The sequence below is a fragment of the Carettochelys insculpta genome, chromosome 1, assembly GCF_033958435.1.
Source record: "Carettochelys insculpta isolate YL-2023 chromosome 1, ASM3395843v1, whole genome shotgun sequence".
NCBI lineage: Eukaryota > Metazoa > Chordata > Testudines > Carettochelyidae > Carettochelys > Carettochelys insculpta.
The window spans coordinates 249,918,929-249,940,563 of record NC_134137.1 but is presented as its reverse complement, the minus strand read 5'-3'; the positions used below and the strand labels follow the sequence as shown (position 1 = coordinate 249,940,563).

Below are 21,635 nucleotides of genomic sequence, written 5' to 3'. Positions count from 1 at the left end.
AGCTGGATCTCAAGTTCTTGTATGCTCTGAAAGATGCTAGAGAACTGATTCCATCAACCACTCTTTAAATGCAGGTCATTTTTACAAGCTCACTATTGGAGAGGATGTGGGGAATTGTTAAATCTCCCCACTTCCTTGTTTCAGTTAAAATGTACTAATGAATTATTTGAAGTTTAGCCAGACCATAATCTAACAGTTCTTCACACCCAAAACACCATGAGATGTTTAATTAGGGCTCTTAAATTTAAAAAAAAAAAAAAAAAAAGAGTAATTCCTAGGGAAAGCAGTAATACTAGCAAGAAACAACACATACTGAAATAAGAGAAGTGGGAGAATGAATCAAGGGACTAAGGCTCCAACCAGTGAGTATTTGTGCTAAACATCTTAATAGGGCAAGTTAATGCTTTTGCATTGGAATACAGTACTTTAAACTGACAAGTTAGGCAATGCACATGAAGAATTGTCAATGTTTAAGCTACATAAAAGTTTGACTTGAAGTGAGTTTTCAGATTGGTTAAGGGCAGTTTAAAGGCTTTGCACTAGGAAGTAGGCTTCAGCTGCAGCAGGCTTAAGGAAAGTTGATGGTGAAGGAATACTACAGGAATGAAGAGTGGAATGGACTAAATAGTGGAAGAGCTTTTGATGCATCTGAGACTAATTTATCCTTCATGACAGCTGTTATGATTCTTTTGCACCTTATCAGGGATCATATTGGTGCTGACTTGAGTTTTTTGAAGGGTGAGGTGGGAGTGGATTGTTGTATGTGCTGCTGTTGAGAGGAGTGGCATCTGGCTGCTGAGGGTTCCAACCATCAGATGGCTGCAGTGGTGAATGATTGTATGTAACCCATACAGTGAGGTCACAGTTAGGCCACTAAATCTATTTCTCACCTAAAGGCTGAGGGTCTTACGTCCTATCCCAGGAAGGGGACTTAGTGAGGCTGGTTTCCCAGAGTGGAGGCCAAGTCTATACTACAATTAAAAAAAAAAAAAAAAACACCTGAATTGTGCAGCTGGAGTTGACATGTCAAATAGATTTGGTGCTGCCACACAGGGAGGTCTGGGGAGAAACTCTATCAGCTTCCCTTGCTCTGTGACAGGGAAGAGTATTAGAGTTGACTATGGAGTCTTGATAGTTTGATTCAGCATTGCCACCCTAGGCATGTGAAATCAAACCACAGATCAGCCACCACCATGTCAATCTTCCAGTAAGTGTAGATGCACCCACAGACTATAGGCCAGCAGGTCCATACAGCATCACTTCCCCCTGCCCTCAGCATAATTCCTGATCAGCTCCTGCCTGCCACAGATCAGCTGTTTAGTGGTGTGCTGAGGGAAAGGAGTGAGGGTGGGGCATGACCAGGGTTGGGGTGAGAGGAGGCAGGAGTTGAGAACCCCCCACCACATTAGAAGGTCAGCACCTTTGGCTGAGAGAATTGGTCTAGTACTGCACCATTTAATGGGTAGGGCCTCAGTTTGAGGCTCAGCTCGGTTTAAGATTAGCATAGTTCAATTTGTAAGTACTGACAAGGGGTCAGTATTACTTGTGTGAAATATAATCACAAATCTGGCAGCTAGTTGAATTCACTATTGTATGTTTGGAAGGGGATAAGCTAACCATGTCCCTTATTGGATTTAAGTTTAAAAAGTTCTAAAATAGCTTCAGGGTTCTACTTTATATATGGAGTTCAGTACAGTAGCCTCAAATTTAAACTCATGCTATGCCCACATTGTATTGGTAATATCTAAATGGACTAGAGGTGATGCATGAAGTAGTTGTAAAACCTCCCCCCAACCCTTTTAAAAAAATCAAGCTCTTAGGTTGACCAAACACATTACTTGATTTTTTTTTCATTCAGCTTATGCTTTCAGCAGCTCAACAGCAGTAAAAGATAAAAAGATTAAGTAAAAACTTCTGGAATAATTCCCTGGCCCTGACCACAACTGTCCTTATCAAATCATTACAGTTCCTACTGGCTGACATTTACAGAGCTCCTTGAGTACTTTGCAAACTGATGTGCATTACTGATCATCTCACATTAACAGTGCACTTTATGGAGAATGTCTGTTGCTGTCTATCCCCCCCCTTGTGGAAAATAGACCATATTATAGCAAGTTAGTAGTCCATGTGATTAAAGGAGGCGTAATACTGGCCATGCCCCAGAGTCCAACAGAGAAGCAGCCTTAGCTTGAAGGAGGACTTAGCTCTAAAGTCCCTGATGCTAAAATTTCCATCATAGCAAAGTAAGGCTAAGTCTAGATTGCTGATAATTGTCAGCAAAAGATACAAGTGTGTTGTGCAATTTGTGTATCTTTTGCTGACAGTTCTGCTGGAAGAGGCTTTCCCTGACACTTGGCCTGTCCACATGGTGCCAAATGTCAGGAAAGTGCCCTCTGCCACCAGCCCTTCTTCCTTGTGAATTGGGGGGTGACTGGGCTGTCAGCAGAAGGCTCCCAGAGTGGCAGACTTCTGTTAGGAGACCTCTGGGCTCCTGCCAGAAGCCTGCAGTCTAAACACAGCTTGAGAGTGGTGCAGGTAACTTGCTGTATTAGGTGTTAACAGTCCTTTATTGTTAACAGTGTCAGCACATACAGGAGATCTGAGTCATTCCCATCCCTGCCCCTATTTTCCTGTGACCTTAGGCAAGTTGCTCACTGGCTCAATTTCTCCAGTTTGTAAAATATGGCTTTAGTTTCCTTTCTCTAAATATTTGATTTTGGTATTAGATCACTGGAACAGGGCATCTGAGCACATAGCCCAGCTGGGAACTGAAAACCTTATGGTACACAAGATAAAATGAAATTTTCATATTCACCTTTTGAATGGCTCTGCAAGAGCCCTGCAGAGCAAACAGCAGGTATTTCCACAAATGGTTGAAATTGGTTTTGGCCATGTATGTACAAAAAGGTGGGGAAACCCCCTACAAAAGCCAACGTTCAGTTCCATGTACTCTTTAAAAAAAATCTTTATTATAAAAGATAGAGGAGGAGTTAAATTTGTTCCTCTTTCACAATGTTAATCATGGCAATTATAAAAACAAGGTAAACAGAGTAGTTTCATATGTTAAGTGTTTGCTACTTTAGCCAGCAGATGTGGCAAAGGTACTCAGTATCATCAGTGCTATAAAAGGTAGTTCATAAGCATCAGTCCAGTAGCTAACGAGAGAAGTTTCCCCCAAGACAGTGAGACATGCTCAGGACCTTATATTTGTTTGGTGTTTCACAGGCCTATTCATTTCATTTGAGCTATAATGTGCCCTGGCTTTTTAGCTCCCCACAATGAATGACTAATAAGATTAAGTGTCTTCAAAAGCTGATTAAACTACACCACTTCTTTCCTGAATTTTACCCCATAATGAACATTTTAAAATTACCTTTAGTATCAAACTGTTCTGAAGTATCAAGATTTTAAGTCGTCTTCTTAAGATTGTGTACCAATTTGCCATCAGACCGTTGTGCAGCTTTCAAAAGCTTTTAAACTATTCTTTTTCTACTTTGTGTTGGTGTGTCATATTTACAGAATCTGTTTTTAAACCATGAAGTTGCAGTGGTAAGTTTAATACTTTATTGTTTGTTAGTGGCTGTTCTAATACACAGTTGACGAGCATTACAATAGAGCAAGAGGTCAAAGCTGTTTGCCGCCTAGGAGTCAGAGACATACAAATGGGATTGACAAGGGGGAGGAAGGTATAACTACCTGCTAGATTGAGATTGGGAAAGCATGGACTTTTAAGTGTCACTGCAGAATGTGATAGATCCCACATATTGACAAGGGGGAAGGATAGTGTTTGGACACAAGGGAGGAAGGCTTGGATTTGTGGCATAATTGAGTAATCCAGACCAAGCCACTCTTGTTCATTTCTCCAGCATGATCAGAGAGACTCTGGAATACAAAGGGTGGTCTTGTAACTCCTTTCACATGGTGTGCTAACTGGAGTAAGACATGTACTTGCAAGCAACAAGGCTTCAGCGCTATACACTGCTTGCAGTACGTGCTGCCCATTCTCAACCCAAAAAAGGGGGAAAGGAAAGCATCGATTAACAGGCAGGATTAGTGTTCTGAGCAAGCTCAAGAAAAGTCTGCATTTAAATACAGAAGAGCTGAATCTGAAGTTTTGTGAAGAGCTAGCTCTCATTCCTGACAGTTATTTACCAAGTACAGTAGCTGAAACAAGGAGGTCATTAGCCCTTAAGTGGCCCTAGCTCAAGAGGCAAGAAAGTAAAGGAAAGCAAGAGGGGACTTTTGTATTCTATCAGCAAGCCATCTCTCTGTTCAACGTACAACTCCAGTTTTGCCTCACTGCTTCTTTTATGATTCAGGGCAATTCTCCAAGCAGAGACCACAAGCAGCTTGGTTTAAAGATGACCTCATCTCTCCTCAGATAACTTAGCGGGAAAGGTGTAAAGAAGCCTTCTTATTCTATCTCTGAGGCAGAGTCCAGTTGCTGAATCACCAAACACAAACTATAAGTGTTAATTCAGTGGGATTAGAACACAAGGTACTGAGTATTGCTTGTCATTCGTTCAGTAATATACCTCAGAGAAACTGTTCCTTTGTTCAGAGATGTAGGCTTTGTACCACTATGGAAGGCTTAATAGTTGGACACTGCAGTTGCAATACTTCAATATCTAGTATTTCTTGTGCGTTTGTCAAAGGCTGCTTGTGTTTGGTGGAAATCCAAGTAGCCTGTTAAATCCATTATAAGCTACAAGGAAAAGTGACAATGCATATATAAGTCACCAGCTATCTTCTCAGGCTTCTGTTTTTAAGCCTTCACATAACTAAACATTTCTAACAAACAAAAACATGTTAGTCATTGCACTCAACTATACTCCACCCTTTGTGCAAGGTCGCTGCAGGAACCAGAAGTCTGCATGTAAGAGCAGGATAAGTGGGCCACTGAGAAAGCATGGGACAACATTTCACACATTGGCTTGTCTTCCATGTCCTGCATACACTGTAGCTTTGTTAAGCAGGGTTAGGCAACAAGGACACCAAGTCAGCATTGCTGGCTAGATGCTGGTCATTGCCATCAGTTTAAATGCTTAGAGCCCTTTTCAGTAGCTTTCAGTGTTCACCATTTGGTCAGAGAAGTAATGGAGTTCTTTCACCAGCCGGCTGCTCTTTTTGGAAGAGCTCCTTGATCTGCAGTAGTTTATTATGGAGCCTCTCTCTCAGAGGCGGGATGTGGTGACTAGGATCCAGGATGTTTGTAATTCTGCGCTCCCTTTCTCGCTTCCAGATACGGTAAGGGTGTGGTGGGAAGGGAACCTCACGTCTTTCTCGGCGAAGCTGCACTGTTATTCCGCAGACTGCCAGCATCCCCCATACTGCCAGGATGATCAAATCTACAGGAGAATAAGGACACGTTTTGTTCAAACTGTATCAGTGAAGTGATTTCCTCCCATCCCCTTTCTCCCCACCACAGCAACATCACTGGAAAGGTCAGGCTCAGACTTAGATGCTGATTTGCATGCTTGGAGCAAGCTGTCACAGGACAATGGAAAATACAGGTCAGGGTGTGTAGCCCCCTCCTCTTCTTGGTGGCTCAGTTTGAAGAGGCCAAGGATGCTTGTGTAGATGAAGTGCAGGACTGAGTCAAACTAACAACTGCACCTTTGCTTCACTACTTGGTGTAGGATTCTGGGTAACCCACTTAAGCAGCTCACCTATAAATAGGGGATTGTTTGTCTCCATGTTGTCATGCTGCAAGTTTTATAAAAAGCATGTGAGGGCCTCAAGATTAGCATTTGGGGAAAAAGTTTCTGAAATCCTGTCTTAATCATTAAATGGACACCTTAGTGTTGGCATGACTCAGAATCACCTTGGGTAAAAGCTAGCCTCTTATGCAATCAGACTGGAAGTTAAGATCTTTCAGAAGCCCAGAGCCTTTGTGCATCTGGAAGCCAGGTACCTCCACTTATAGTTGCAAAGGAGCCTGGAGCCCTGCTCAAAAAGAGAGATGCTAAACCTACCTCAGCAATGTACATTCATAGGAAAGCCTCCAAGGATCCCTCAAAACCCAGGAAGAGAGAGAACACTCATCTTAATGCAAGGGAGGTGTTCACTTACCACAAGGGGAACACCCTGGAAGTACCAGCACAGATAGCTGTGGCTCCAGAAGAAGTAGCTCTTCTCAGTAAGAGCTTCAGAGACATTTTGCTCCAAACAGATACTTAGTGGCTTACAAGTTACTCACCATTTGTTTGGAAGGGCACATTGGTGTAAGCTTGGTTGAAGTCGTCATTCAGAATCCTCCTGAGCAGGTTCAATGTGATGTAAGCAAGGCTTGTGTACAGGTAACAGGCAATAGCTAAGACCACTGAGTAAGAGCCTACTATGCCACAGGCCAATATGTTCAGCTACAAAGACAAAGAACATCCTCTTTTCATCTTTTCCATACAGACAGGGTAGGGAGACGTCTGTGTTTATATTGGCTTCCCTCCTGCATTCCCCATTTTCATTTGCTTCAAATGCTTGAGGCACTTGTCTTAGCCTATGCCTACCATTTGGCAGCGTAAATGCAGCAAATGGAAATGCACCTAATAGTTGGTATTAAGTTTGCTAATTCAGAGCTATGATGTCATGGAAGCGTGAAATGTACAAGCCCAACCAGGATCTTAGGTGTGCACTCTAGCGGCAAGCCCATGCAGCCCTGTCTTCACTGCTAATGTCTGTGCTTTTCAAATCAAAGCCACGTGTGCAATGACACCTCTGACTGCAGTGAGTGTAGACATACAGTAGTCCATCGAGTTATGTGAGGGTTGCATTCCCACATACCCTTGCATAACTTGAAATTTGCATAATTCGGGGGAAGGGGCAGCTTCCCCCCCCCCCCCCAACAGAATGCACATTCTGCAGCCAGGGAAGCAGCAGGAGCACCTTGGGGGGGCAGCTGGGGAGGGTTAAGCATGATGGTGGGTTGGGGCCATAGGTGAATCAGAGCCGTGCATGGGTGGGTTTGAACTGGGGCCGGGGAGTTGAGCCACAACCACATGTGGGTTGCGGTGAGCTGGAGAAGTGGTGCACAGGTGGTGAACCAGGGCTTTGTGGGGGGGGGGCGGGGGGGGCAGCAGGATTCTGAGTTGCGCTTAACTTGCATTAACGTGAGTTAAGCGCAGCTTGAAATCGTGCATTTCAAGGGTTTACTGTACCTTTAGTCTCCTCAGGATTGTTGGGTCTGTACTTTACTCAGCACAATGGGATACCAGCACCAACAAAACATGCCACGAATGTGTGGCAGTGAGAGGGCAGGCTCTACAGGTTTCAGGGAGTTGGTACTTTTTGGAGAACTGCACAAGTCGCTCTGATTACATCCTTTGGCAAACCTAACCAAATTTTAGTCTGTTTTCAGGGGTATATGGCTCAACTATTATAGAAAGTAAAACCAGTTAGTCCGAATACTTACAATTCTTGGACAGCCAACAAAGACTATTGGCACCATCAATGCTATGCAAGTAAAGGTCACCCAAAACACAGCATCATCACGAAAAACCTTGTAGTCTCCTGTGAAGACACACCCCATTGTTATTCAACCACAAGTGAAATTTGATGCATAAATGGAATCAATTTTGCAAAGTAAAGAACCAGAATAATTGATAATATTTTAAGACCAGAGTCCCATCACAACATACAGGGATTTCTGGGAGCGAGTTCCCAGAATACTGCGAAGGCAGACTGTGTAATTACATACGGGCAGCAGGACAGACCAGCCACTGAATTTCTTCTTTTCTGTTTCTATCCATGTTATACAAAAACACGCCCCTTCATCCTGTGTGGTCCAGTGCAATAGCCATTGATTAGTCTGCTGAGTTTAATAAACATGCTGTGGTACACATGTGCACAGCAGAACTAATCAAGTAGTGAAAATGTTAAAAATTTTTGGAAAAAAATTAAATCACACAACGAGATGCTGAAAAAATTCAAAAGATTCCAGCCAGCCCTAGTGTACAGTTTCACACACAAATAAGTGTTTCTGACAAGACAGGCTTACAATCCAAGGCCCTACTCCCATAAACTCTGCATAGGCAGATCCCTGCACTGATGAGGAACACCACTGACTTCAACAGGGGCCTGCCCACAGAGATTATTGCAGGGCAGTGTTGAAGTCACGCACTAGTGAACTCTTTCCTATACTTCATTTGACTGAACTGAAAATCCACAGTTTGGAGCTCTTCCCTCCTCTATGATTTTTGTCTTGAGCGACTGTTTATGCTTGCTGGAGAGAAGAGAGCCGATCAGTTTTGAGTTCAGTATTGCCATGGCAGAGCCAGATGAATGCAGTTTCTGGAAATAGATAATGAGAGGGAAGGAAGCAGCTTTGCTGATCCCACTGTCCCAGAAGAACTTCAGTTCAGCAGCCTAGCTGTACAAACAAGATTTTAAGTAGTCTCTTTTTTTAAGATGCACTAAGGGAACAGCAGATACATCTATTAGTGAAGTCATACCAGACACTGAGGAGCACATTGGTATAGCTAGGATTAAAACTCCTCCCTCCAGGACAGCACTGTGCACAAGGATTTTTGTTTATACAGCAAACTTATCTGGTATTCATTCAACCAGAACTCTCAACTTGCACAAACATGCTGCAGCATGGAAGTAACTCCCAGCCCCAGGGCTGCCGAAGTTCCCCTGGCCCCATCACTGCCAGAGTTCCACCAGTCCCAGCCAGCCCCCCAAGGCTGGAGTCCCCCAGTCCTGGTGTGTTCCTCTGGCCCCAGCTGGCTTCCCAGCCCCAGAGTGCTGGCACATCCCTCTAGCTCCAGTCAGGGATCCTGCATCTGTCTCTCCCCAGATGCTCTCTGTTAATGGCATATTTGCTTATCCGGCAACCTTCTGGTCCTGGGGTTGCCAAATATGAAAGCGTTTACTGTATGTTAGTCTCCAACGCTCAGCCCCAGACAAGGAGCATCTCTCAGAGTATCTTCAAGTTCCTCAAATACAGAACTGTAGGTTCTCCATGGGTACAACCTAGATCGGTTTTGGGGGAAAGGAGAATCATGTATGTATATAAGCACAAAAGGAGAAATGTTTGTTTTTTGTGTTAGACTTCTGAAACAGCAGAGACAGTCCCTACATGTCCAAATACAGCCTAACTTGCACCCTGACACACCTTGAAGATTTTTTTAAAAGGAGCTTATACAATAAACACTGTCCATACACTATGATACTCCTCACTTCAAAAGAGCTTCAGACACTATCTCCTTAATTCATTAGCACCCTCTTTAACCCTCCAGTCCCCTTCCACACAGCCAGCAGGTGGCACCCTCCCCCAGAAGCCCAGTCTCAAGCAGCACAAGTAGCAAGACATCAGAAGCCCCAGTAGTTTGATGGCAGTGCAGCAGCAGAGTCTCTGAAAGGCTGTTCAGACAGTAAGGGAAAATGCTACATGACATACCTAGTGGAGTGAAGAAGATCACCGATGAGAAGAGGAATCCCAGCACAAGTCCAACAATCAACATACAGAGAAGGACAAAGCCAAATCTCCACCAGTAAGCAACCAAGAGAAGCCCACCAACAAGTCCAGCTACTGCCGTCAGAATCAGACAAACTGTAAAAGAGAAACAGGGTGGGGGTTTAAAAAAAAAAACAAACAAAAAAAACACCACATGCATCTCCAAGACATCCACTTCTTTTGAAAACTAGTTTTGGTAAGGCTCTACAGGATCAGTTACTGAGTTAGCAGCATTGCATGTCTCAGTTACACACAGTTATGAAATCTACCCTTATCTGAGCAAACCCAAGCGATAATGAACCCACTGAAGTTAGCTATCGCCAAGTGAACCAGTCGAAAGGGCTCCTGACACTGTTCAGGATACCTGAGTCAGCATGAGACAACAGAAGTATTTCTGGATTTAGTAGTGTCGTTGCAATAAGTGTCCCAGGCTAGTGCTTTAACCAGAAGAGCTTCCTTCCTTATTGCAATGACAGTGGAGAAAGGGGCACAATGCAACTTCACTACTTTCTAAAATAATGGCTTTTCTCTAGTATCCCAATCCAAGTGCTTTAACCTGTCATCTTATAGTTCACCCAAATCCAACAGCAGATCATCATCCAGCAGTTACCATGGCCTTTTTGATACTGCTTGGACAATGAGTATGGCAGCTCAGGAAAGTATTCCTTAAAAGATAGCACACGGTCACCTGTTAATTCATCATTATGGAAACTTGGTGGCCTTGTTTGTGTCTGGATGACTTTTCCTGCTAACAAAGGACCATTATCTCTATTCCAACTGGTTTTAGTGGGACTGTCATCAACCACAACCTTGCGCTCGCCTTCTCCACACGCCCAACTTGTCTTTACTTACCATCATAGCTAACAGTGGTTATTCTAGTAAATAATACAAAGGATAAGAATCCAGAGACAATGAAGCCCATGTAGAACAAATCTAAAAAGATAAAAAGGTAGTGTTATGTGCGCTCTGACAATTTGCAATTCTACACCTACTTTTGTGTACTGTTAAAAAACCATCTATTCTCCAGGAACTGTGATTTTCATTAGAAATGTAGCTTGCATAGAGTAAATAACCAAACAGTACAGGCCCCCACAGATGTCTGATGCTGGTAAATGAAGTTGGTTCACTTCTTCAAAACTGAGAGCCACTCTACAGTAAGACTGCTCTGTCTCCATCTAATTTTTGTTTCCTATTCTGCGATATCTATAGCCAGTTTATCACCAACTGTAGATACAACTTTTCAGCACATTATAAAATTGTATGATTTAGCACAGAGATTTCCTTCCTGTAACACTTACAGCAAACCTCATTGAATAAGAGGTACATATGGGCTCACAAGTGAGGACTATGAAGATTATAGCTTGCCCAATTTACAGCCAGGAAACCTTATAACATTCAGAACAAAGACAGCCACACCTCAGCCTCCACAATACCTTACCTGTTTTCCAGAACCTGTGCCCGAAGAAACAAATAAAAAGACCAAGAACAGCAAAAGTTGTGAAGAATATTTTGGTGGAGAGTCTTCCTATAAGGAAACAAAAAATAAAGTTGGGCATGCAAATACACACAGAGATGTGGATGAGGTAATAAATCATGGCCACCTATGCTTTGGCTGTGGACAGTTTGGGTATGGACAACTCATAATGCTACTTCATATCCTCACGCGGCTTGAGATGAAGGAGCATCTCATTTAAGATAACAGTGTTTGGAACTATTGAGCAGTTACAATTCTGCCTCAGAGGGTAGAAGTTTCTTCCCATTCCCACATCAGTGCAGGAGTGAGGCTCTGAAGAGTAGAGCCCAAAGAAAAAGTTCAAGAATTCCAATTAAGTTACATAATGTGTAATGTTTGTGTGGCAAGTAAAATTACAAGTTACCTATACATGATTACAACATTCTACCAGCCCATCATCAGAGTTTTGAGATGGCAAACAACAATCCTCACTGACAGAGAGCAAAAGTGCTATGATGCAGGCAATGGTACTATGCAACAATTGAAAAGACTCTTACAGTCTGTCTACATGTACTGTTGCAGTTGTACCATTGTAGCCCTTAGTGAAGGCACTCCCCGCGCCAACAGAAATAGTAGCTATCTTGATGGGAGAAGCTTTCCTGTCAGAAATTCAGGCAGCATAACTGCATCGCTGAAGGATCTGGATTTTCTACACCCCCAAGCGAGGTAGTTATACCAGCGTAACCTCACAATGTAGATCAGAGTTTAGTTACTTACAGTCATTTGTTTAATACCTCATCTCTGCTAAACAAAAAGTAGCTTGCAGAAGAGACCCTGAGCCCTGTAATCATCATTTAATTTGTGTTTTCTCCAATATTGCAGTGCACTGCATGTTTTTTTACTGGTATTCTAACCATTGGAGAAGAAAAATTACGGTTTTATTCTCTGAACATGTTAAAAAGATGATGCGGTCTAAAGCTTTTTTCCCCCCCACAGACTGCAGATTGCTTTGTCAAATTGTTTAAATACCATTACTTAAGTTACAATATGTGGATTTTAGAAGAATATTTACCTGCCATAACTCACTTTCACACATCATGGGCCATATGCTCCACTTGAGTCCCTTGCACATTGATTTACCCCCACATATAAGGCAGGCATAAGCATGCTATGAGCACTGGAATGACAGCTTTGCTCCCTCCCTCCCAACAATTTCTCACATCTCCCATTTACTTTGTACAAGTGTCAACAACTTCGTGAGCTGCAAGGAAGTAGCGAATCAGGTGCTATACTTTTCTGGTCAACACTCACTTGTGCAGTTATGGTCAGAAAGGCAGACCATAGCTGATGCAGGTGGGCGGATCAGAGATCACATGCCCCTATAGACCTTAGCTGCTAAAGCTGGGTGCCCTCACTCTGCGCCCCCCAGTCCCCCTCAGGGCAGGGTTCTCCTCTGAAGGCAATTATGTAAAAAATGTCACCTTCTTACTCAAAACAGCAGTCAGGTAGCACTTTAGAGACTAACAAAATAATTTATTAGGTGATGAGCTTTCATGGGACAGACCCACTTCTTCAGACCATACCCATACCAAGAGATTCATTTCCTGCATGCAGAGACCTATTTCAGATACACCTTATACGTCTGTGTTCCTTTTTGCACTGCCACTTCAACACAGCTACTGGAGAGAGCTGGGTCCAGTTCTGATCCATAGGCCATACTCATTAACCAATGAATTTCCGTTCAAGTGCAGATACTGTAACTAAGTGTAACTGCACTTAACTACTTGGCAAGCTAGATCTGGTGTCACTGAAAAAACTAGGGGAGTCCCCCTTACAGAATCACTTCTGAAGATAGTAACACTTTGTGGCATTTTAAAGTGGTGGCTTCTTGCTCTGCATTAGATAGTTTCCAAAGCTACTGACAAATGCAGAAGCCCAATCCCAGGTCTGAGCACGTTACGTAGATCAATTCATCCTGAACGCAAGAGCACGTATTTGAAAAAAAACTCCACACATGGGTCTGCTCCACTTACTGAGAGAAGAGCAATTATCCACGACGGCTGTGAGGCTACAGGCATACGTATGAACGGGTACATATGCAGCAGAGGTATTCCAAAGTGGATCCCACACAATGACATTATAGATCACTCCTTGTCCAGGGAGCGAGGAGAAGTGTACATTGGTCTTTTCGTCAGTTGTTAAGGAAACCAGCTGAAAAAATAAGTTTGTCACGACTGATGAATACCCATCATCTTACAAAAGGGATGTGTTCCTTTCCTCCACTGTATCACAACAACCAACCAGAAAGTCTTGGGAAAGCCTAACTAAGCAAGTTCCATGGTCAGTCATGTTGGGTATTGACTCTGGAACAGAATTTAAAAATGGACAGAGTTAAGTAAATATGGGATGTAACCCCAGAGTCACATGTCCAGAGTGTCACTCACTTCAGTAGGTGTAGAATTCTGCCTATTAAGAGCTAGTCTATTATATGCCCCCACAAGATCTCACTTAGTATTGCCAATCCAAAGCAAAAGTAACAGATTAGATTTTGCATCCTGTGCCCCAAGCTAAAAATACCCCCACATGAGATTTTTAAAACCAAATCACAATTGCAAAAAAAAAAAAAAAAATCACATTTTGATCTCCCTTCTACACTTTTATTAAGAAGGCAGCCACCTCCAATTTAGAAGTGAGCTCAAGGTTAAAAATTCAGCCTTCAATACATATGAAAGTACAGCCATCCTATTCACTGTTCAGAGAGCAATCTGCTTACCCTATCCTATTCCCTGGTTTACAGGGAGCTACCATTCTAACTCTGTCCCTAGCTAGGCTGAAGTAGTACACCACTCACATCCTCCTGCTTTGCTTTCCAGTCTTCTGCAAGTTCCCTATATTCACTTGCTCTCATCCCACATTTCCTCTGCAACTGAGGGATAGAAAGGCCATCCTTTGGCCCCAGAGTAACTGCTAAAAAGGAGACATGGTTGCTATAGTGGCTACAGATAAACTTCATGATTGAAGGCAGAAATCAGATTTTTTTTTTTAAATAATTCTTAATTTTTTATTGAGATAATAAGGCAAAGAGAATCAAACTCCACAGGAAGTCAGAACCCAATTTCCAGGCAGCTCCCTACACCAAAGCATCAGCTAAGCTTTAGAAGTTTTCCCATTATCAGAATGGGCTGGCTAGCTAATCATACCCCCCAAAGACAAGATATGTACACAGCAAAAACAGCTTTACAAGATACTCATTTCACATTCCCAAGTAAAGGTCAATAGCTGTGGCCTCATGACAGGAAGCAGAGCCTAGAAGTAACGTAGCCTCCTGGTGTCAACATTGCAACTGCTACATCTCTTCCCCTATGCTCCCTTTTCTTAGGGAAACAGTAGTTACAGTCAGATGAGTTGGTCATTACCCAAGTGTTTGCCAAACTTACTCTAATGCCATTGGCTCGGATGCTCTGCACCTCAGACATCTTTCGCAGCTGGTTCAGAAGTACAGTTTCTGAGAGATCATTTTCTGGTAAGAAATACTGATAGACATCATAACGCAGTCGCCATCTAGAGTTCTGGCCAGTCTCTGAATCACACAAGGGAGGGCTTGCACCTCTAGAATTAGACAAAAGTTTTACTAGTCATATGCCCAGACCAAGAATCCTAGTCTTAGATTTGTATCAATCATAGAATCATAGAACACTAGAACTGGAAGGGACCTCAAGAGGTCACAGAGTTCAGTCCCCTGCCCTCACGGCAGGGCCAAGCACCATCTAGACCATTCCTGATAGTCAGTCTAACCTGCTCTTAAATAGCTCCAGTAATGGAGATTCCACAACCTCCCTCGGCAGTTTATTCCAGTGTTTACCCACCCTGACAGTTAGGAAGTTTTTTCCTAATGTCCAGCCTAAACCTCCTTTGCTGCAGTTAGAGCCCATTGCTTCTTGTCCTATCCTATAATGGTCAGGAGCAGAAGTCCAGATTTGAACAGTGGTATTCCAACATCCAGATCCAAATCTGGGCTTCAGAATTTGTCTCTTTCAAAGAAGTTCAGGCTGAGAGTTTGGATTTGAATCTGTCTCCAAGCTATAATGTAAGATCTTTTGAGAAACATGTTTTATTGTGCATTTCTACAGCACAAAGAACAGATCTTCCCATTACAGCTAAGGAATAACAACCTTTGCAAGAAAATATAACACGGATTTTCCAAGTTGTCATTTAAATTGTCACAACAGCCAGACAGACATTAGGGAAGAATTCACTTTTTCCTTTCAGGTGGATTAAAATGCAGAAGAAAACAGATCTATGGTAGAGTCCGTCCAAAACCACAGAAAAGCCCCTCCTTAGAAAGAGCTTCTGCTTTGACAAACGCACAAATTCCATCAGGCCTTATACTCTTCTTCACTCTCTGCTTACAGCCATCTATCATGATGCATTACGCTATGCAGAAGATTAGAACTGCCAGTTATAAACAGTATAAGATTAGATAACCCTGTGATATGATAACAGAATGAAAGGGGGAGGACAGTGGAACAGTAGAACCGAATGGTTCTAGAACAGAACAGATGTTTTCCATTACAAATCAGAAGTCCCAATAACTGTATTGCTCACCAGTGTAAACGTATCAGAAATTTTAGCTAGTATAGTCTCTTTCAAGCTGTGCATAGTCTCCTCACCACATTTCTTCTCTCCTTCGCAAAGTTAACCTATTTTGAGAATCAGCAATGCCTATTCCTTCACTTGCTTTCCAGTTCTTTTGCTAAAAGAAATAACCATTCCAGCAGAATAACGTTGTTTAATTAAGGATTTCCAGCACAGTGCAAACACAGCGGAAGGAAAGCTATATGTTAAGTTACACACACCTGGCATATCCTAAGTTTGCGGGGGCAAACTTGATGCGTGTGTCAACTAAGTTATACTCTAAATAAATATTGGGATCAACTTCCAAGTTAAATTCCAGATTACAGCCTCCAGGGATAGGATCTAAAAAACACAAAAAGAGTAAGACAAGTAAGATACAGCAAGTCTTTTTCTCCCTCATGCAGTATTCTCAGTAGTGCATAGGTACGAAGCTCTGTTAGCTTTTGTTGTATGATTAGGGCCCCATTGGGTATGTATCAACAAGCATAAGCCAGAGTTCTTAAAACCTAGGGTGCTGATCCTTAAGGTACACATATGCAAATAAGTCAAACTGACTTCAGCGTAACTCTGACCAGACTTAAACGTGGCAATAAAGTTTGCAGGATTGGGGCTTTAGATGAGCAAAACCTGTACAGCCAGCTTCAAGACAGCAATTCTTTAGTGATAAATCTCAGTATCATCAGTTGCTTAAAAGCTGAAACCAGATTTGGCATCCATTCCCCAATAAGCATCAGGACTTCTGACATGTTTAGTGCAAGCTATGCATAGCACTGGGCCACAAAGATGGCCTTCTAAAGAAGAAATCTGTAATTTAACTCTTAATAATTACTCATAACAGAATGAGAGAGGGGGCAAAGTTACCTCTCTCTGTATAAGCAAAAGAAACAGCTGTGCTCAACACTTGGCTGGCATCCGCAGTCTGCAGGTACCAAGTGCATACACTCTGTTGAGGCCGAAGGATGGAAACTAACCCTTCATCTACTCCAGTTCCTGAGCTGTTTGTAGAGGTATTCTGAAAACAAACAGATAAAACCACACACATCTTCAGCACAGCAGAGCTTTTGCCAAGAGCAACAGATACACACAGAGCTCATTCCTAAAAGCACACATTATCTGGCACTGTATCATGTTGCCAGCTATTAGATCATTGCACACTGCAGGTAAAATTAAAAAAGCCTGGTGCTTGCTGACTTATCTTCATTTAAGAGGCAACCCTGTTCAACTTGGGCTCAGAATAGGACAGTGGGGTGATTAGTCTGAAGTAATGTTCTCAGTTGTCAGTTTCATTTTTCATTTGTTTTACATTCAACATTTTGTTGCCCTTAAGAGATTGCTTTATTTAGAACTCCACAGAAAGCAATTATTTATGCAGTTACCTCTGCAGCCATAGCTTAGGACTATTGAATATTCCAGAAAAAAAAAAAGTAGCTTAAAGAGCTGGGCGAAGTAAATTCACCAATTCTTTCACAAATACCCTGTGAGTTTGGCTTAAGAGAATGGGCTTAGCCACATGAAACTATCTAGCAGTACAGAGATTATGATGGAGAAGGTACATTTTGTACTAGGAACTAATTACATCCTCACCACAGACTGTCAGTTAGAGTACAGGGTCAAATGCTACTGTTGCTGAACTGAGGCTCACCTGTGTAAACATACATAGAGCTCAGCAGCAAAAATGTTTATTCATTAGGAGCAGGGGGGAAAAAAGTCACATTTGTAAAAGAAAAAAAAGTGGATGAATAGGAGCTTTTAAAGAAAATTTCTCCCCTTCATCTCACATTCTAACAAAAATAATCCAGAAGAGACAACTTGGGGAACAAAATAAAGCCACACTCAACATTTTGTTAACAGGCCTATAACCTCCACATGTATAAACATGAATTGCAACAGTCAAATGTTTGTATTCCAGTGGAGATCACTCTGTGAGGGACAGGTCAGTCCTCAGTCAAATATGAGATGTTGCAGAATGTTTCAAAGGCCATGTGACTGAATCTCAATTAAAACTTCAGAACAGTTTGCAGCCATTCACTGGCAGCACTGCTCATTTATTCAGAATCCCAACAAACAAAATAGCTCTGTTTTCTTGTAGTTTGTCTCTGAGAGTTCAGTAGACATGAAAAAGATTCTTAGTTCTAAAATCTGGAAGCTACACACGCACGGTACATACAGTTTCATTTACCTCCCTCCTGCCCCCAAACAAAAAGTGACCATTACTACAGAGTGATTTTCTAAGCGTCGTCTTCCAATGATGAGTACCACTAGCTAAGGTGACCACAACTGAAGCATTTGGCATCCAACTTCATACATACCTTATTAAAGGAGATGGTTACATTTTTTTGGTGGGAATGTATCTGAAAAATGACGACCGTCACATTGGTTGCAATATTCCTTATTACAGCTTCCACTGGGGTAGTCTTATTAAGTAGCACATTTCTGAACTTGCCCAAAGAGAGTTCAAGAAGACCTGTATTAAACAAACATCCATCAATAAAGTTATGTTGGTATCTTTAAAAGGGAGGGGAGGAAGGAGATAGATGTAACAAGTTTTAAAACTTATGGGGTCCAAAACTCATTCTCTGGAGACAAAGCAGCAATTGGTATTAAAAAATGTAAACCCACCTCAGAAAACCTCTGACCATCATAAATTTATTTTTGCACAGCAAAAGCAGTCTTGTAAAAGACTAACAATGATTCTTATGGTGTCCCAGTCTCAAATTATCATCATGGCTTTCTTCTGTGGACCATAGTCACAGAGAGGTAGCCAAATTAGTCTGTATCTTCACAAAACAGAAAAGTAGTCCTGTAGCACTTTAAAAAGACTAACAAAATGATTTCTTAGGTCATGAGCTTTCATGACACTGTTGAATTTCTAGATTTGAAGAAGGGGGTCTGTCTCTCTAAAACTCCTCACCTAAGAAATCATTTTGTTAGTCTTTAAAAGTGCTACAGGACTACTTTTCTGTTTTGTGAAGATACAGACTAACATGGTCTTTGTGACCATGGTCCACAGAAGAAAGCCATGACGACAGTTTAAACCTGGGACTCATGAGGAGTGTGCATCAGAGGGGCTGTCCTCACTAGAAACCTTATACTATGGAGCTAGCCAAAAATACTGGCAATGACTGAACTGACTACAAACAAGACCAAACAGCATTCAATACAAAAATAAATGAGGTGAATTAGCTGACATATAACTTACTGCTCAGTGCACTGTGCTCACCATACAGAATTTAAACCTACCAGGTAGAGTTCAGTGGGTCCTGAATTCAATGGCAAAACTCCCACTGACTCCAGTGGGGCCTGGAATTCACCCAAGACTTCATTCTGCACTGATGGCACAGTGAGTCTAAGGGTAGGCCTACACAGCAAAGTTATTTAGAAATAGGTGCCCTAGCATCTATACAACACGTATTTTGAAATTAGTAAAACTCATTCTGTGAGGAATAGCACCTATTTTGAAATAGCTATTTCAAAATAAGTAAGTACTGTTAAGACAGGGAATAGAGCCTATTTCAAAATAAACCATAGGGCACCCAATGATTCTATTTCAAAATAGGTTCTGTGTGTATACCTGCTGTATTTCAAAATACCTAAGGAGCATTTCAAAATGCATTTCTGTGTGTAGCAGCGTTATTTTGAAATAAGTTACATCAGACTTCCTGAGGCATGAAAGTAAGGTGTATGCTGGGTCTTGCAGAATCACTATGAGCATTTCAACTTCCACCACTGGAATCTTCTGGTCTGGCAAGAAAGTCCTTCTTGCAGCTGTCTGTACAGACCAGTGTTCCTGAATGGGGGAACATCATGTACTTTCCATGAAACAACCCCCATGAACCACACATGCCTGTTACACCACAGAGCTATATCCCCTTTCTATTGCTGTACTCTGTAGCACGATGGTCCAAGGCGAAACGGTACACCATCTATCACCCCATCACAGTTAATGGATGGCTTTGTGGCAATAGGATTCCCTACTTCATGTGCATGTACAATAGTCACAGTCCTTCATAGCAGGATGTAATTAATGGCCCTGCACCCTTGCTTGAACATAACCCACACAGTGAACTTCCTGACAAACTGCTTCAGGACTGACTGATAGCAGCCTGGAGTTACTGACTTCCCCACAACAATTGCCATGCACTTCTCCACTAAGAGTGCAGTTCTCATTGTGGTATCCCAGGGCCACAGTCTTGGGAGTGCTCTGCACACAGTTTTAGGAAGCCGGACATGCACATGCAAGAGTTCTGGGATGACGAGCAGTGACTGCAGACGTGCCTAAAGATGCCATTCCACTACTGAGTGCAGCTGCTCCATGAATGCCAACAGTAATCAGGTACTGTTTCTCTCCATGGCATGGCACAGAGCAGGCATAATAGATTCCTGTTTGGATTCCAAACTCATGAAACAATGCATGATCAACTGTGTTGTTTACAACACTGATGACAACAGCAGAAAAGAGCAATGCAGGATTCATGCTTTCAGGCAGAAACAGCAGGCACACAGTAGACAGGGACAGTTGAAACATGGCATGAAGACCATGGATTGATGGGACAGAAAAAATTCTATCGTGGAATGTGGAGCCTACATCCACGATGCACAGCAATCCTTTTTACTTGCCCACAATTCCTAGCTGCAGAAGATGTGGAACAACACAGACAGATAGGTACCCACAATGCACTGCTTTCATTGTTGCTAAAGCGACAACTGTGGTGTGCTCTGCTGACACAAAGAGTGCTGTGCATCCACAGGCTGTACTACAATACTACTAATCCTTGAATTCTTCCTTGCAACAAACCCTGTTGCCAACTTTGTCCACATATCTGTTCTGGAGATACCATCACTGGACCTAACCAGGTTAATTACAGAATCACAGGCACATTCTCCTGTAATTCAACTAACAACATATGCACATATATAGGACTGACTGCAAATGCTCTTTGACAAAGACTGAATGGACATAGAACAGACATCAGAAAACTTCAGATATGCAAACCTGTCAGTCAGCACTTTAATGGAGTGGCCCATTCTGTTGGGGACCTGAGAGCTTGTGTTCTACTGAAAAGGGACGTTAACAATAGTCTACAGAGGGAATGCTCAGAACTGACTTGCACATTCAAATTTGACACATTAACACATGGTTTGAACAGGGACAGCAATTATCTGACCCATTATAAGGGCTCTTTCTCTTTCACATACTTTGATGTTTTATCTAACTAACTTCCCCACTCCACACACACAGCTCTTCTGATTTGTCAACCTTGATTAAAATTTTTGGACCTCTGTGCTCTATCTATTGAGTCTGTTCTGGTATGGCTATGGTCTGAAGAAGTGGGTCTGTCCCATGAAAGCTCATCACGTAATAAAGTATTTTGTTAGTCTTTAAAGCACCACATGACTCCCTCCCCCCTCCTTTTTAAAAAAAAAAAAAAAAAAAAAAAAAAAAAAAAAGCACAAGCAGTGTAAACTAGAGTGGTTTGTGATCAGTGTAATTGTGTTGACCTACCTCTGTAAGCAAGACAACCTAATGAGTTGTGACTTTAAAGTAATCACTGTTTACACAGTTAAGAGATAGCAGCACCCACAAGTGCTTAAAGTAAAAAGCTCAGCATTCTGAAAACATTCCATTTCCTGCTCTCACACCACTTCATAACACCTACTGGTTTTCACACCACTGGTACTTCACTTAATCAGCGCGACCATGTGAGAGTTTTTTCTTCCACTGTTGATTAGATCAAGTAGCACTTTAAAGACTAACAAAATAATTTATTAGGTGAGCTTTTGTGGGACAGACCCACTTCTTCAGACCACAGCCAGACCAGAACAGACTCAATATTTAAAGGCACAGAGAACGAAAAAATAGTAATCAAGCTGGACAAATCAGAAAAAAAAAAATGATCAAGGTGAGCAAAGTGATAATGGTCACAAAATTATCAAGGCGAGACAAAGAGTTAATGGGCACAAAACAGACATAAAAACACTCCTCATCCACAAACCGGTCAGCCAGCATTTTAATGGAGTGGGCCATTCTGTTAATGACTTAAAAGTCTGCATCTTACTGAAGAGGAATTTTCACAACACTCTTGAAAGAGAGGC

At 42.1% G+C, this 21,635-nt stretch overlaps 1 protein-coding gene across 1 annotated transcript in view; it reads right to left on the bottom strand.

Annotated features, from left to right (window-relative positions):
• Nucleotides 1–2,947: 2,947 nt before the first annotated feature.
• TM7SF3 (transmembrane 7 superfamily member 3) overlaps nucleotides 2,948–21,635 on the bottom strand; it is a 29,626-nt gene continuing 10,938 nt past the window's right edge. The window contains exons 2-12 of the mRNA XM_075004302.1: nucleotides 17,852–18,006; nucleotides 16,404–16,554; nucleotides 15,764–15,884; nucleotides 14,345–14,516; nucleotides 12,941–13,118; nucleotides 10,893–10,979; nucleotides 10,307–10,387; nucleotides 9,398–9,550; nucleotides 7,409–7,506; nucleotides 6,200–6,362; nucleotides 2,948–5,348 (exon numbers count right to left, since the gene is read on the bottom strand). Coding sequence (XP_074860403.1) covers nucleotides 5,086–5,348; nucleotides 6,200–6,362; nucleotides 7,409–7,506; nucleotides 9,398–9,550; nucleotides 10,307–10,387; nucleotides 10,893–10,979; nucleotides 12,941–13,118; nucleotides 14,345–14,516; nucleotides 15,764–15,884; nucleotides 16,404–16,554; nucleotides 17,852–18,006 — 1,622 coding nt within the window. The 3' untranslated portion in view covers nucleotides 2,948–5,085. The remainder of the gene's footprint in view (nucleotides 5,349–6,199; nucleotides 6,363–7,408; nucleotides 7,507–9,397; nucleotides 9,551–10,306; nucleotides 10,388–10,892; nucleotides 10,980–12,940; nucleotides 13,119–14,344; nucleotides 14,517–15,763; nucleotides 15,885–16,403; nucleotides 16,555–17,851; nucleotides 18,007–21,635) is intronic.